Source organism: Thermobia domestica, chromosome 7, assembly GCF_964235325.1.
Source record: "Thermobia domestica chromosome 7, izTheDome1.hap1.1, whole genome shotgun sequence".
Classification (NCBI taxonomy): Eukaryota; Metazoa; Arthropoda; class Insecta; order Zygentoma; family Lepismatidae; genus Thermobia; species Thermobia domestica.
The window spans coordinates 227,277,129-227,295,394 of NC_137460.1; the positions used below are offsets into that span (position 1 = coordinate 227,277,129).

Genomic DNA, 18,266 nt, shown 5'->3' on the forward strand with positions numbered 1-18,266 from the left:
TCAGACATGTCAAACCCGCAGTCCACTGATGTTTTATATCTTATATTTAAGGAAACAATAAACAAATAAATATAGAAAAATTTAAACTTGTATCGTCGTATTTTATTGCTTATTTTTCAAAGAACCCTGGATTCGCCTTAGCTTGACCAGCTTGATCTTTTGATAATTACGCACATAGGCACATTCTTCCATTTCATCGAAATACATAAATCATAAAAACAAGTGTACTATTAAAAAAAAAAAAATAGCCTGTCAGTTCTAAACAGCTTTGGAAGAGAATATAGTGTATTGTTGCTGGGGAGTGTCTGTCAACTGAGCTGCGCAACTCTCGTACTTGTAAATACAGTAGAGTACCGAAAACTCGGCCTAATGTGGACCAAAGGGTGGCAGAGTTTGTAAAAATGCCGGGTTATCGGGATTGGGGTTAAAAAAGAATAAGTACTAGTAATTTCTCAGAAAATACAGTACTGTACTTGTATGTATTGGTTGCTTGAGAATACAACAGAGAATAAACTGGCCAATTACCCTTAAACAAAAGGAAAAGTACAGACTTTATGAAGGCATAGAGCCTTTACTATACATGTAAATGAAAATTACAGAACACACACTGCGCAGTAATTTACCTGATAAGACAGACCTCAGAAAAATACTTTATGAAGGCATAAAGCTTTCTATAATGAAAATTAAGGCATAAAGCTTTCTGTAATGAAAATTAAGGCATAAAGCTTTCTGTAATGAAAATTAAGGCATAAAGCTTTCTGTAATGAAAATTAAGGCATATAGCTTTCTGTAATGAAAATTAAGGCACAAAGTTTTCTATAATGAAAATTTACTAGCCGACTTTGGAAAAACAAGCTACTACTTACCCTGCCAGCCAGTGTATGGCGAGTTATCCGGACTGCCGGGTTATCGAGAGCCGAGTTTTAGAGAGACTACTGTAATCCGTAAAGCTAGCAGCTTGAGTCCAGTCAGAAAGTATATAAAAGTGAGCCGATGGCAGCTCTTATTTGAATCATTTTAAACTTACTGTTTCTTTTTCGTGACTGCTCCCCGCGAAGACCCGCACTATTCTTCCTACGTTATTTACCAAGTATCATTTTCCTCTCACAAAGTTGAATCAAGAGGTGGGGTAAGAGAATTAACAACAGAAGTTCCTAGCTTCGTCCACCTCGTTCCCATACATTTCCATAGCTTTCCTAATGCTGTCGTTTATAGCTTTCCGTTGCTGAAGCTTACAGAGGTTTGCAGTGATTTTTAGGAACAAATTTTACTTCAGTTTCTGGTAATTTATTATTATTATTATTCTCCAAACATGTCGCTTTCAAAACTATGTGGGAGTAAGAAAAGAATAGAAGAGGAACGTCGACTTTTTAAATTAAAATGGGAGCTTGCATATTTTTGTTGTTAAGTACGTAGAAAGATAATGTGTTTATTTGTGAAAAAAAATATTAGTGTATCGAGGGAGTATAATATAAGGCAATATTATGAAATCCATCTCAATAGATCAATTACAAAGAAAAAATACAAGAAGATAAACTAAGACTTTAAGATGAATCTTACAACACAGGAAAACATATTCACTAAAGTACAATGAGGCGGAAGTACAAGCTAGCTACGTAGCTGCACAACGTTTGGACAAAAATTCGAAGTGACTTGTCGAAGATGAATTTATAAAGGGCCGCATGGTGAAAACTACTTAGATTTTGTAATAACGTGAGGAGGAAGAAAGATACCAATGAGGTATAAAAACATGGTAACATGGTAAATTATGGAGACTAATCACTAAATTACCTGAGATAAGACGGAAGTATTGGAGAGAGAAGAGAATGACAATAAAGATCACTTAAATTTTGTGATAACGTAAGGAGGAAGAAAGATACCAATGAGGTATAAAAACATATTATGGAGACTAATCACTAAATTAACTGAGATAAGACGGAAGTATTGGAGATAGGGAAGAGAATGATAATAAAGAAGTGCAAAGAAGCAGATTGGATAAAGAAGGTAGGAAGAGATAAGCTGATGAACTGGACAGGGGTTTACCTATTAATGAATTATGGCAGAGAACTTTGGATAGCATAGACAGGAAGATGGAATTGAAAAAGGCTCTTATAAGGACCAAAAATGGCGGTATGTGATTGCTAGGAGAATGGACAAGGGGAAATATGGGATTGGCTGAAGGCTTCGGCCAATAGAATTTATTCTTTTTCATAAGGATGACTACATATATGTCTGTATCTTCACTTATGTTCTATAGTGTCTATATAGTGTCTGATGTAGGATATGGTAGATATTCGAAACTGTAACTCATTATAGTTTAAAAAAACAGTGTGTATTGAAACTTTGGCCAGTATTTTTTTGTTAAATTTTGTGCCCTGATCATACTAATTCATTCAGAAGTATTTCGTCGTCGAGAAACACAATGACAAATGATTATCGATTAGCAGGCGAAATCAATTTTGTTTTATTCTCGCTAATGATTTATGAAATTGTGTAAGTTCGTGATATCAAGCAGTTAGCAATATTTGTACTTCTGATATCAAGGTAAGCACCAAGGAATGACTTGACATTATTCCACTCCATGATACAACTACCGGCGAAGGTATATTCAAAAAAGTAAAGGTCATTTTCCAAAAATTTAATCTTTCTCTAGATAAGTTAGTGTCGCTACAGGTGGACCCATAGGAATGAAAGAAAATCACTCCAGCTTCGTAGTTGAACTCCGAAACAAACAGACAAGCAATTGTCCTGACATTAATTTGCACTATTCCCATTGTATTGTGCATCAAGAAGTTCTTTATTCAAAGACTTTAAATATGGGTCATGTGTTAAAATTTATAAAGAGTACTTTACATCTGATTCGTCCGCATGGTTTTTTTTTTCAATTTCATTGTCAATTTTCTTCATTTCTGATGAACAAAGACAGTAATTTCCAAAGTTTGCCTTACTACGCAGAACTTCGCTGCTTTTCTTGACATATTTTGAAACGATTTTTGGCAGCTTCGTGAAGGAATAGAAATATGTTCGGAAATGAAAGGTCAGCTGTCGGACAAACTTTCAGATATTAAATGGGACCCAAACCTTAGCATTCATGGTAGACATAACGCACCGTTTAAATGCTTTCAATTCGAAACTTAAGACAGGGATCATATTGTAATTTCGATATATGACTGTGTTAAAGCTTCCGAAACTTCATCATTGATTGAATTGCAGCGCTCTGACCACGTTTCGTCTCTAGGTCGGACGTAGTCCAGCCGGTCGCTGGCAGTATTGGAGCGGCTCAGGCCTACAAAGGGCTTTTATGCTAAGTGGTTTGTTTTTTTATATTTTGCGTCCTTATGCAATGTCGTGATTACGAAGGACGAGATCTACTATCAACGCAGGCTCTGAACCACGACTGAAGATTGAACCCGGTGCTGTTGAGGGTGTACAAATGATCAGTAAGAAGAATCCTCAAAGTATAGGCCATTCCTCACCACTCTATTCCTCCTATCTCACTTCCAACAGAGTCGTATTACAGGACTACACCATCGGTCCCAGCAACAATGGCTGCTGTTTGGGAGAACATGTGAGTTAAATTTACGGAGGTATGAAAAAAGCGCGGGGTACTCTTGATTTGTAGCATAGCACAGTACACGAGAAAAGAATTATAGTGAAAAAAGAAACATATTTCTCTAAGTTATGAAAGATGTTTCACCAACTTCAATCCCAACGAATAGGAGTAGTTCTTAAGCCTGAAGGAAGTTTTCCTTTAATGGTCACCTGCTGAATCCAATGTACTCAACAGAATATATATTGCAGTTCTGAATACTTGACTGATTTCAGAAAAGTTTCGTAAAATGCATTCCACAGAATATATATTGCAGTTCTGAATGCTTGAGTGATTTCAGAAAAGTTTCGTAAAATGCATTCCACAGAATATATATTGCAGTTCTGAATGCTTGACTGGTTTCAGGAAAGTTTCGTAAAATGGATTCCACAGAATATTGTAATGTACCACGTGCTTGTGTTTATAAACAATCACACATGCTCCTGTTTGTAAACATCAACCACATGTACAGCTCACAGATGACGAGAAGAACCCTAAAACAGGGCTAGCGGGGAAAGGTCAACGGCACGGTCAAGTCCATTTTCGGTTTTTGAGGTGTGGTCTATACTTAGATGTCGTCTGCTACTCTGGGTGCTATTCCGTGGTGTCATTTGAAACCCCCGTGCGAAAAGTGGGCGAGCCCATACTTAGGTCACACTACTTCTGCTAGGGTCTTTCTCGTCATCTGTGAGCTGTACTTACGCTGGAGTACTACACCTCACGTTGGATTAATACAAGAAGCAGACGACAGACCACCAGCAACACATACAAGTTACATGACATGGAAGCAGCAGCGCCTATATAAGAAAGATTCTACGAACAGGCACCAATTTTCGATTGGTCTATCGTCCTCTAGCTTGGAGGTCTAGGAGTAACTCAACCTCAAAGCCTCTAGTCTGATGCGGGATTCTAGGCTTGTCTTCCACCTGGCTTAACTTGTTCGGAGCACTGTCGGGATCCCAGTTGCTTAGCCTGCTTCGGGGCTCTGTGACTCTTAACCCCATCACTACTTGCTGCGGAGCACTAGGGGTTTCCTACACCACTCTACTTAGCTTGCCCGGAGCTCTGTAAAGATTCTGTCATAAGGCTGCAAGGTCTTGGGCTACGTTTTTCTACCTCGCATTAGTAAAAATTGTATTGTAGTATTTCTGTAAATACTGTTGTAATATTAGAATTTTTTTTTTTTTTAATAAACCGGTAGTGAGAGTCGATTCCGGAGTCTGATTTACTCAACCTAGCTCTACCTACCCCTTCAAAGAAAAGAACTTTTACAATATATATTGCAGTTCTGAATGCTTGACAGATTTCAAAAGAGTTTCGTAAAATGCATTCCACAGAATATATACATTGCAGTTCAGAATGCTTGACTGATTTCAGAAAAGTTTCGTAAAATGCATTCCACAGAATATATATATATTGCAGTTCAGAATGCTTGACTGATTTCAGAAAAGTTTCGTAAAATGCATTCCACAGAATATATATATATTGCAGTTCAGAATGCCTGAGTGATTTCAGAAAAGTTTCGTAAAATGCATTCCACAGAATATATATACTGCAGTTCTGAATGCTTGAGTGATTTCAGAAAAGTTTCGTAAAATGCCTTCCACAGAATATATATATTGCAGTTCTGAATGCTTGAGTGATTTCAGAAAAGTTTCGTAAAATGCATTCCACAGAATATATATATTGGAGTTCTGAACGCTTGAGTGATTTCAGAAGTTTCGTAAAATGCATTCCACAGAATATATATATATTGCAGTTCTGAATGCTTGAGTGATTTCAGAACAGTTTCGTAAAATGCATTCCACAGAATATATATATATTGCAGTTCTGAATGCTTGAGTGATTTCAGAAAAGTTTCGTAAAATGCATTCCACAGAATATATATATATTGCAGTTCTGAATGCTTGAGTGATTTCAGAAAAGTTTCGTAAAATGCATTCCACAGAATATATATATATATTGCAGTTCTGAATGCTTGAGTGATTTCAGAAAAGTTTCGTAAAATGCATTCCACAGAATATATATATATATATATATTGCAGTTCAGAATGCCTGAGTGATTTCAGAAAAGTTTCGTAAAATGCATTCCATAGAATATATATATATTGCAGTTCTGAATGCTTGAGTGATTTTAGAAAAGTTTCGTAAAATGCCTTCCACAGAATATATATATTGCAGTTCTGAATGCTTGACTGATTTTAGAAAAGTTTTGTAAAATGCATTCCACAGAATATATATATTGCAGTTCTGAATGCTTGAGTGATTTCAGAAAAGTTTCGTAAAATGCATTCCACAGAATATATATATTGCAGTTCTGAATGCTTGAGTGATTTCAGAAAAGTTTCGTAAAATGCATTCCACAGAATATATATATTGCAGTTCAGAATGCCTGAGTGATTTCAGAAAAGTTTCGTAAAATGCATTCCACAGAATATATATATTGCAGTTCTGAATGCTTGAGTGATTTTAGAAAAGTTTCGTAAAATGCCTTCCACAGAATATATATATTGCAGTTCTGAATGCTTGACTGATTTTAGAAAAGTTTTGTAAAATGCATTCCACAGAATATATATATTGCAGTTCTGAATGTTTGACTGACTTCAGAAAAGCTTCGTAAAATATGGTTTTCAAACATTTTATTATTTTTATAAGATATTGTAATGGGATTCTCGTATCTCTGTTTGAACGAAACTAAGTTTATGACGCATTTATTAATCTTTTCGTAAGATATTGAGAATCATGAAAGAGAAGCATAACACTTGAACCCACGTTGTAATATAATGGCAATACAGTCTTTTCAATTCCCATTTTTAATTATTAGTGTACGATATTCTACTTGCGATAACATTTTAATATTTTACCTAGATGCATAATATAATCCATTAATTTCTAAACGTTTAAAAGCAATTTTTAAGTTTACATATCTGTCTCCGATATGAGGAAACAAATTTTGCTACTCGTTTCCCGTATGATTGTAATGTATTACGTAGTTAAAAGTACCATTAATTAACTTCTTTCCTCAATCAAGAGTTCAAAAATCTTCATACAGACCGACCGAACGAGGTGAAACTATATAACGGCTGTTCACTATTAATAAACAGCAAAGGTTTCTTGAGAACTGAAGGTACAAATTTATACCACAATGTAAAGAATAATACTTCATCTAAAAGGTTTTACGGTAACATTTACTGTTAACACTTCCTGACATAGGTTAGGTATAGGGAAAAAAATTCCCTTTTCTCAAAAAAAGATGCATATTTCTGATGACACAATCCATTGACAATAAATCCGACTTATGAAAATATATTCTCTCTTGGTGAAACTTCGACAAAGTGTCTACTAAAATTTCAAAATGAAATTTCGTGACCTTTTCTTTACCAAACCATAAAATTTTGTAACATTCTCAAGTGTGAATTTGGGTGAGAATTAAGCCGAATTCTCATACATGTGATAGAAGCATATTTTGGTTGCGATTTGGTAGCGTCTAAAGCCGACCAGACATTTTTGGTGAATTTTAACATTTTGTAGAACAAAATTTTCCGGTCTGCACTTTTGTACAGATTAAAAAAAATAGTGACTCAAAAGCTAAATTACGTGACTTTTTCATGACTTTTGTGACCGATAGACACCCTATTCGACTACTCTACGAAATTAGTATTTGCAAGGCTCCTATTTTATTGACGGAATTTATATTTTAAAACAAGAATATTAGAAATGATGAAAAAAAAAGGATCAAAACATTGCGATCTTGGTCAAGAATTTTAGACATGATCAAAAAATGCATCAAAAGATTGCGATCTTGGCCAATAATTAGTTTTTGGATCAGCGGCCACAAAATTTTTGAACGGCCTCTAATTCGGGTTTTCGTATTTTTTACGGAATAAGCACATCATACTGAGTTAAGTAAGTACTCATACTGGATCTTTTGATGCATTTTTGGATGAGGCCACACAATTTTTGAACGGCCCCTAAGTCGAATTTTCGTTTTTACGGAATAGGCACATCATACTGAGTTAAGTAATAGTTTGGGTTTAGCTACACTATATGTAGTTCTCCAGATACAAGGCCTACAAGAAAATTTTTGACTGAAACATAATGGATCTTTTGATCCAATAACCTGCATGTAGGAAAAGAAAAACTGTCAATTCATTCTTATAATGAAGTAAGTTATTTTATATCAGCAGCTATGTGTAGTCCGCAAATTTTCAGAACTAAAACAAGTTAATGAAACAGGTACAAGTCCTAAATACAGAAATTCTGAACGGTATACCTTCTAAACGGCACAAGTTTTACACGACAGAAATTCTAAATGGTGTACGTCCTAAACAGCACAAGTTCTAAGGGCAGAAATCCTAAATGGTATACGGTCTAAACAGTACAAGTCCTAAACGACAGCAATTCTAAACGGTGTACGTCCTAAACAGCACAAGTCCTAAACTTCAGATCTAAAATTTAGGACTTGTGCCCACATTTTTCGGACTATTATACCTTTTAGGACTTATGAGCGTTACCCAATTCAACGTAAGCTGCACTTCTCTCTAGGTATTTTCATTAAATTGAAAGTCTGTGTATATTTGTTTCCATAACTAGAACCCAGTTATTTCTAACTTCATAATAGTAATTAAGAGTGTGCTCTGCAGTTATTACTTACACCAGTGTCTGGAATGACACACTATGTCGATGTCTGGTCGCCACAGTTTACACCAAATTATGACGTTCTTTATTGCATTACTGTTTAACTAATATCTAAAAAAGGAACAACCTGTTTTCAAGTTCTACTGTATTTTTCGTAGAATATAGAGCACGACAATCATCATCTGATCTTGCAGCATCCTCTTTCGGATGACTATTAAATACTATGCAATCGAGGGCTAAAATCTTATTTTAAAAACAAACAAATCCTGCTGAAATCCATTTGAAAGTTCAATAAAGTTGCGATTTTCTTTCATTGCTCTAGCAACAGTGCATTCACATAACACGTGTCTAGTCACGCGAATAGTTCAGTCTTAAAAATTTCACAAAGTATATACAACCCTACGTGGACTGATAGATATAACTAGTGAATTACAATTTCTAAATTACAAGAGCTCAAAATGCCTTCGAAAACTGACCATGTGCAAGACTATGTATCAAATCTTTCCAAGTTTTTCTTCAAGACTACATTTCCTTTTAAAATAATCGCAAATTACAGGATGTGAATTCAAAAAATCATAAAGTAAAAACTTGTTCCGATAAATCATTTTGACAATTGTCAACTATACAAGAAGTCAAAAAGTAACTTTCCCTAATATATATTTCTTTTGTACTATTGTAACATAGAGGAATCTGTGATTGTAGGTAGGAAATTGGCCGAGACGAAGTTTAGAAATCTATTGCTTTGTGGCAGTACAATCTAGTTGCAATGAATCACACGTCCTGAATAAGACTTACACAGAATGGCTACTACGATCTCTGTGTGGACACTAGAAGAGGTGTGATCTGTTATTCGGCTTCTGTGGATAACAGAGACAGAACCAGTTAAAATTCATAAAGAATTCGAAACAAGATATGGCACAAATGTGATGACAGTGCACCATGTGCGGAAATGGTATCGAGGACTAAATAGTGGTCAAGTGAGTGTGCAAGATGAGCAAAAGAGTGGCGTCCGAGTACAACAGAGCTCCTTCCTGTAATTGAAGAGGATGTACGGGCGAATCGCAGATTATCACTGGAGGAGTTGGAAATACAGTTTAATCTCTAATGGCATAATATTCGACATTGTTCACGAATGTTTAGGATACAAAAAAATGTAAAGCAACTGGGTTCCACGATAAACCTGACAAACGACACAAAACTCATATGGGTGCATCCTTCTCACATCATCATCGCTTTAATGAGATCGGGAGGATTCATGAGCCAAATTATTACTACTAGAATCTCCAATAGTAAAAAAGTTCAAGAGATCATCCAGTACTGGAACAGTCTTTTGTGAACCGTCGTTTGGGATATCCATGATGTGGTCCTGGCGGATATTTGTGCACCGAATCATACAGTAATGCTGTGGCGTACCAGGCAACACTCTGGAAACTGAAGGTCTCTGTTCAACACAAAAGGCCTCAACTGTTAAGCAAGACAGTGCACTTGCTCCACAACAACGTGCACTCCCATTCAGTTCATGTGACAATGAATGTTTTGCAACGGTGGTGCTGAGAAATTCTTCCGTACTCACCGTACAGCACGAACCTGTAAAAATGAAAGTGCATGTGCATGGCAAACGGTTTAATCACAAAAATGACGTCAAGCATGTGCTCCAAATATACCTTCGTGCTCAAGAACACATTTTCTACCGTCAATGTTTCCATCTAGACAAGTGCTTCAACAGAGGAAGTGACTACGTCGAAACATAGTGAAGGATATATTTTCATCCTAGATGTGAGTATTTCTCTTTGTATCAACAATAAGGTTGGAACATTATTTTCTAACTTCGCTTTGTACAATTAGAAATACTTATTTCTCACTGAGAAACATGTAAAATAAACAAATAAATTACACTTAAATATTACCATTTGCAACTGGAAGTCAATAAGTTTGCTATCTTAAACCTACCTAGTCCAAATACTGTTACAAAAGTGCCAGAGGCTGCAACACTGTTGTGTATAGAAAAAACGAACCTGGGGTGGAAAGTGTAATCATGCATTGAGAATGCTGTTGTAGAAAGGGATACACGTAACCCGTATAGGCAGGATTGAATGGGGGTGAGTACGAAAATAGGATAGCAGTAATAGCGCTACACAAAGTTGGAAAAACAGCGAAACACACTAAAAAAGCTTAACATCAATCACATGTTTGTATACCGCACCACCCAGCGGTTCCTTAATACTGTGTCTGTTCAGGATCGCCCGAGAGCTGTCCAATCGCGAAGTAGAAGGACTCCAGAAGCTGTGAAAGCAGTGGCGGCGCTTGTGAGAAGAAATCCCGTACGAAAGCATAGTAATAGCCCCTGAGGTTGAACATCTCCAAGCGAACGATGTCCAGGCTACTCAGTGACGATCTTGGTACTCGAGCCTACCGACGGTAAACGGGACACTTTTTGAGCCGCGTCTGATGGAGCAAAGGAAGCGTAAAAACAAACGCCTGCTTCAGTGGTATGCGCAAAATTGGCACAGACAGATTCTGTTCACCGGTGAGAAGTTGTTCACTATCGAAGAGTGTTTCAATCGCCTAAATGATAAGATGTATGCATAATCAGGTCAGGGACAATGTTCTGAAAATCCAGAGAGCCCATCATCCCGCGTCCTATGATGTGGTGGGAAGTAAGCTATGCTGGCACCACACGTCTTCATTTTTGTAGGAAAGGAGTGAAACTAGTGTCAGGGTGTACCAAAGCACTATGCTGGAGCCTATAGTGAAGGATTTGACTACCACCCTCTATAGAATATCCACATTGACTTTCCAGCAAGACTCGACCTCTGTTCACAAAGCAAAAACAATCCTGGAGTGGCTGGCACACAATGTACCTGACTTCATATCCAGGACTGGCCCTGAGCTTAATCCCCTGGATTACAAACTGTGGACAGTGTTAGAGGATATTGCCTGCAACAAGCGTAATCCTACAGTTGCCAGTTCGAAGCGCTCTTTAATGGCTGCAGTGGCGTTAATAACCCTGGAAACAGTGTGTCCTGCTATAAACGAGTTGTCCACCAGACTCCGAGCACGTGTGCGTGCTAGCGGCGGACATTTTGAAATATGATTGGTGCAAACTTGTCAGACCATGTATGCTTCACATATTATATGATATTAAATTCCCTTTTCTCTTATTGCTGATGTTGAGTTTTTTCTTTGTAATAGTATTTATGGCTAGACTAAGTATTTTGTAGAAACTGATGCAAAAATCCACGCACATTTTCTTCTTCAATACTCTCAAACACTGATAACTTGAAATGTTTACATTTGACATAACAGACGGCTCATGTATATGGATACTGAAACAGTATAATTACTGACAACCTTTTACTTAGGCAAGTAAAATTGATTTAGATCCAACCGACTAATTTACTTAAGCAAACCTACTTGTCGGAATTACAGTTAAATAAATCTTCTGATGAGCTAATTTTTCTTGTTGAATAAGTTATATAAGGACCGATGATTCCTTGCTCTATTAAATTAATTTGGGTTTGACTATGAGAAACACTACCGTAGCTCATCTTTTTATAGCAGCAAATAGTCACACAAGAAAAGTCAGACATTTTCATATGGTTTCTACAAATTAAGATTGCAATATCCTACTTTAGAAAAATCTACTATACGGGTTCACATGCATCGCACAAGAAAAGTGTTTTTACTACAAAAATATAATAAGCTCACCTTACACCAGCCTGATGTGACCAAGAAATATGCATTTACGTTCTCTTCTCCGAACTGTTCCGCTATATACAACCCTAGTGATCCATAGTTGTCGTATATATTTCGCTTTGTGAGATCGCTCAAAATACTATGAGCTCTGTTAACTTCCTTAAACTGCAAAGGAAAAAGAAAACAATATATTTAGTTACTGCATAAAATGGTATTACATACACACAGCAAAGATTTCTTTTTCCATTTGGATGTTAATAAATAAATAAATAAATAAATAAATAAAAGAACTTCTCTGCTATTTTATCATTTGTCACTTGCATATTTTGGGCCCTTCAGCCCAGCAGGACAACCATAAGTAGTCTAAAACGACTACATTAAAATATCATCATACCGCATTTGTACCTGTATCTATACCTGCCACGTTCAAATTGTCTCCAACCGGCTTTTCTTTTTACTTAAGCAGAAATTTACCCTAACCGCATTCATAAATAACACTCTAAACAAGCCATGACGTGAGTGTTATGTCGACGGGACAATTGTTGCCATCACGAAACTTGACACATTAAAATTGACACATTTTGCTAATATGTATAAATAATAATAATAGTATCACTAACATAAAAAACACTATAAATATTCATTTTAAAGTAATACAACATTTTGCATATTAAAATATGCAGCTATGAAGATCAACGTATTGACTAAGTATGTACACCCATGTCCAAAATTATTGTCGCATGTTTATAAATATGTTGTTGTAGGAATATAATTTGATAACGACTTTGCCCGGTATTTGTTACAATGTTAGTATGTGTATAATCGGCAAAGATATGTATGTGGCAAATTTCATGTCAAAAGAGCAGTAAATAAGAACAATAAAACGAAAACAAATCTTTCTTGTTCATTTAGCAACATTTTGTTTTACTCATTCTAATTTTCGTATTTATAATTCTTTTCCTATGAAATTTATCACAAATATACATTTCCCGATGATACACATAGTATCTGTATTAAAAGTACCCTGCAAAATCATTATCAAATTATATTCTTACAAAAAGACAGTTACAGATATGCGGCAATCATTTCGGACATGAGAGACCACTCTCAACTAGAAGGACTTCTTGGAATATCCCTCTCATGTAACAAAGAAACACGTGGACTACTTCAATCATGTTCCGCTTTCTTTGTAGCCTCCTGGGGATGATTTGACCGTGCCGACTTTACCATGTACGAACTCTATTTCATAAGACATATATTTTCTATAACATGCACGACCCTATGCTCTCCAAATTTCAATTTGGTTTTAGTTTACTATTACCCTAAAAAGTACAATTGCACGAATTTTGATTAGTATGACCCTTGTTATGATACATAGTAAGTGTCAGATATTACCTATGAAGCATATACACTAAAAGCATTACGTTTAGGTTTGCACAAAAATAAAATTATACCTTACAGGTTATGGTTATAATGACAAGATTACCTTTTCGGCTGCCTCCGGATTGTTCGGGTTTTTATCCGGGTGATACTTGAGAGCTAATTTCCTGTATGTCCGTTTAATTTCATCGGGTGTCGCTGTCTTAGGCAACCCAAGGATCTGGTATAGCGTATCACCAGACGTACTACAATAAAGAAGAACAACGTTTTAATATAAAATCACAGCATAAAAACAAGACATTTTTGGCAAAATAAGTACATTCACTTAAAATATATTACGTATACTTTCAAATTTATGAAGGTCAGAACTGTCTATTACAATTATAACACAATAATTGTAAAAGTCCCCGAATTAGCACAACTCTGAAAATAAACGCAGTCTGTGCGTTTAACATGTCAGTCAAATAAAATACGCACAGATAGAATACCGAAAAAATGAAATAAAATATTTGAGTTTTACGTCCCACAGTTACGCTGGTTAGGCTAAAGGAGACGGTGATGATGAGAAATGAATGAAATGGTGGAATGAAGGAAGTGAGAGGAAACGTGAGAACCCCGAGTAAACCCACGCACACGTTGTTTGTACACCACAAAGTTCATTTGGCGCGAGCTGGGATCGAACCAGGGACTCCATGCATCAGAGGCGAACGTTCTACCACTGCGCCACCGTGGCCCCAGATGGAATACCGAATCTTATTTATTGAATTATAAACATCTCCGGGAAAATTGTGAAATATATAACCAACCATTTGTTTTAATCATTACTTATGACATCCAAACTTAATATTGGTAAGTTAAATTTCGCAGGAGTCACCGAGGATCAATGTTCGAGCCCTTACCTCTGGTTAGAGGTCTGCACGGGCCGGAATTTTTAGTCCAGGCCCGGCCCGTCCCGTGAACTTACAATGTGAGGTCCGACCCGAGTCCGAAATATGTTTTAGCATTTAGGCCCGAGCTCATGTGATAATCAAATGAGTCCGAAATAAGCCCGAATTACAGAAACCTAATTATTAACGTAAAATTATATTTTTATTTACAGCAATTAGAGGTTTAATTTTTCAGTTATGCTTTAAAAGCTCTCCAGAAAGAAAAATCCAATAAATATCATGTTCAGTATATTTACAAAGTGAGGCCCGAAAAGACCCGAGAAATATGGTTGTATATTTAAAAATTTACGGCCTGAGCCCGAAGTGATATATGCTTTGTAGACCCGAGTCGAACTTAAGCCTGTGGGCTCGGCCCAAGCCCGTGCAGACCTCTACCTCTGGTTGGTGGGGTGCCTTGGATTCCAGCTCCCGCCAAATGGGCTTTATGGTGGATACACTCCGGGTGCGTGAGTTTTCTAGTTTCCTCGCACTTTCTTCATTGCATAATCTCGTTCATCATTATTACCACCGTATCTCGAAATATAATGTGGCACGTTAAACTAACTAACTAAATAAATTTCACGTAATAATTTTATATATACACGAAGAACGTTGAAAATGTGTATCTTATTTCTGAAATTTAGTTTAGACTTTCTCACCGTGGAACGTCATTACATTCGCATCAGTCTCCTTCAAAATGTAATTACACTTATAAGTAGATGCACATTAATGTTTCAAGTTAATGGATCTTGTATGCGTGGTTTACTACCACTAACTCATTTTATGGTTCTCTGACGGTTAGAAAGGGGAAAAAATAAGCAAAGCAAGTTCCAAGCGTGATAAAGAGAAGACAGCGAGAGAATGCAAAGCGAAGCCGATAAGCATGGAGCTAAAGATTTTAAAAGAACTAACAACAGCATAACTTAACAACGACGGATTACCATAGACATAAAAAACCAAAAAATCAGTAACTAAATAATCCAACCCTCTCATTTATTACTAGCTTATACATATATAGTACCCGTGATCGAACAGGAACGATATAAGCCAGTAGTAAATTAGGGTGATAAAAATCATACCGGCTATAATTATATATTTTTAAAAAGTTGGGGGTGGTGGCTCAGTGGTCAAGTGCTTACCACTGGTGTGTAGGGTCCCTGGTTCGATCCCCGCTCAAGTTAGTGATGAATACATTGTGTCCGTGGGTTTTCTCGGGGTACTCCCGTTTCGTCACAATTTCTCATTCCACCAATTCTTCCATCTTCATTTACTTGCCTTAATCATTGTCTCCTTTAGCATAAAAGGCATAATTGTGGGACGTTAAACTAAAAGATTTCAATTCATTACATAAAAATGTTCAATTACAATATACAGAAGAATATCTACCTAAAACAGATTTCTATGCATACGAGTATCCTGGCATGATCTGGTGCGCATAGTACTCTGTCACGTCACAGTTCGCTTCTCTTCTTCTAAGTAAATCATACGGAGAGAGGAAGGAGCTCGTAGGTAAACTGATATTGATAAAAGACAATAATAACAAACAAACAAGAGCATTGAAAGCGTAGTCGATTGGTTTTGCCGTCACACTACTCGTGGACCCATGAATACGGGTACACTGCCAATATTTGCTTATTCCATTCTTCTCTCAAAAAAATTGATTTATAACTTTGTGTACATGTATTAGAGTCTTAAAAAGTACTTGTATTCATGTACTTATTTCGTATATTGTTCAAAAGTGTATATATACATATTTTTAAAGAAGTTCTTAGTAACTAGATAAAATCTTATATGCGGGTTACGACAAAAGTCATAGCAAAGTCATAGTCAAAAGTCATGAAAATAGTCACATATTAAAAACTTCTAAAATACGCAAATGGAAGGTTAGTACATACGTAAACGTTACGTGTAGGAAGTTGCATGTACATATCTCCATCAGGATATAGCACAAAAAAAAAAAAAAAAAAAAGAGTAAAAATAATTGTTCGTATTATGGGATACGTATTTTCATTCAACTTACCCGTAATATTTACATAGTGCTAATTTCCCATTTGCTTATTTAAGAATTTCTTTCTTCGTTGCCACTTTTATTAGAAAAGAGTGCGCATGACTTTTGCGATAACCCTAGTATTATTTTCAGTTTAGTACCCGTAACCAAAGTATTTGATAATTGCTACTAAATGTTTTGGTAAATCAAGTTTGTATAGGACATTTGGTTGAATTCACTAAATGTAGGTTCAGTAGACTATTTACAACAAAATTATTAATTCCAAGAACCAAACCTGGATCATATTATCCGAACATTTTGGTATTCCCAACCACATCCTAATTTGGTCAGGAGTACCAAATGCGTATTTGGTACTGATAACCAAATACTAGGCTGTTGCACCCAAATGATTTCGTGCTGGTGATCAAACAATTCGGTCACAACACAATTCTTTGGTTCAATCCGAAGAAAAAAACTTTTCTTCAGTGTTACTTTTCTCATTAAGCGCGCTTCTACCTTACTTATCGGTCAATTGATTTATTTGTACAGATTTCTGAACGTTACCGGCATCTAAGGCCTTAAGTCAGTCACGTATGAAGGATAACGTTCCTCGACGAGCGCACTATCTGGGGAAGGGGAAGAAAGGAAGCGGTCTGGGACCTGTATCTTAGATACCATCCCGGCATTTGTCTGATATGAATAAGAACGACTCAGGAAAAACTTCACCCAGGACGGCTGACCTCAGAAAGCTGATACACCTCTTTGATTGAGTATCCCTATCGGGAATTGAACCAAGGACCGCTCGCACAAAATCAAGTGTGTTAGCGACTACCGTTCGATCTTCCAATAAACTTTTTTTTTTTTTTTTTTTTTTTGTTGTTGTTCTTAATCCAGTGTTGTGATGACATAAGGAGCAACTTCAATACAAAAGTAGCACAGGATGGCGAAAGAACGCCAGTGGATCACTATCCTTCATAAGCTATACAACTACTAGAAGATCCCATAACGAGATCATAATGCTAAGAACATTATTGAAGCTTGTGGAAGTCACAAAACTACAAGTAAGAAAAATATTTTAAACGGTTCGAATAAAAAATCTGTATCTTCAACAATACTAATAAAGGAGTGTGTGTGTGTGTGTGTGTTGTGTGTGTGTGTGACTGTGTTATCAGCTTTGAACATACAAATGAGTGACCTAGAGCGAGTCACCAAATGTTGTACACAGATAATTTAACGTCCCACGATTATACCCGTTAGGCTACGGAAGATGATTAAAGCAAGTGAAATCATAGAAGAATTGGTAGATGATAATGTCGCTGGGAACGAGAGTACCCCGAGAAAACCCACAGACACGTTGTTGTCCACTACAAACTTACTTGGCAGGGGATCGAACCAAGAACCCTAAGCACCAGAGGTAAGCGCTCTACAACTGAGCCATCGTGCTCACCCCCCACCCCCGTACCGCAATTAGAATCTTCTTTCAACTCAGAAGAAATATACTTCTCAAAGTTAAGATCAGATATACTCATAACTGCATGTTCAATGATTATCTTAAAGAAATGCACGAACGCGATTGGTAACAGAGGTGGCCAGTAGTCCCAGCTCCCGTAAATCATTAAGGTTGGTTTAAAGGGACAAGTTTTGCCGATAGATGTCACTACAGTCTTCGTATCTCCTTTTTTCTTTCTTTCTTTCTTTTCTTTTCTTTTTTTTTTTTACCTTTCAAGAAAATTTATGATTTCTCTTACAAATTTCAACTTAGAGATTTCAAAAATTTTAGAGAAGGAACTTCATAATCTATGGAAGGCAACAATCCGTGCCGATTTTTTATTTAGAATTTTCTTCATTGTTGAAATGGATATCCAAACCGTTAACAATATAACTGTTTCAACAATGAAGAAAATTTTAAGTAAAAAATCAGCACGGACTGTTGTCTTTGATATGGTATGAAGTTCCTTCTCTAAAAATTTGAAGTCTCTAGGTTGAAATTTGTAAGAGAAATCGTAAATTTTCGTGAAAGGTAAAAAATACATGAGAGAGATACGAAGAC

The 18,266-nt window shown here is 36.4% G+C and overlaps 1 protein-coding gene across 3 annotated transcripts in view; it reads right to left on the reverse strand.

Annotated features, from left to right (window-relative positions):
- Csp (Cysteine string protein) overlaps positions 1 to 18,266 on the reverse strand; it is a 149,230-nt gene that overhangs the window by 70,664 nt on the left and 60,300 nt on the right. For all 3 annotated transcript variants that reach the window (XM_081765898.1, XM_081765895.1, XM_081765897.1), the window contains exons 2-3: positions 13,410 to 13,548; positions 11,936 to 12,088 (exon numbers count right to left, since the gene is read on the reverse strand). In XM_081765898.1, the coding sequence (XP_081622024.1) occupies positions 11,936 to 12,088; positions 13,410 to 13,548 (292 nt within the window). The remainder of the gene's footprint in view (positions 1 to 11,935; positions 12,089 to 13,409; positions 13,549 to 18,266) is intronic.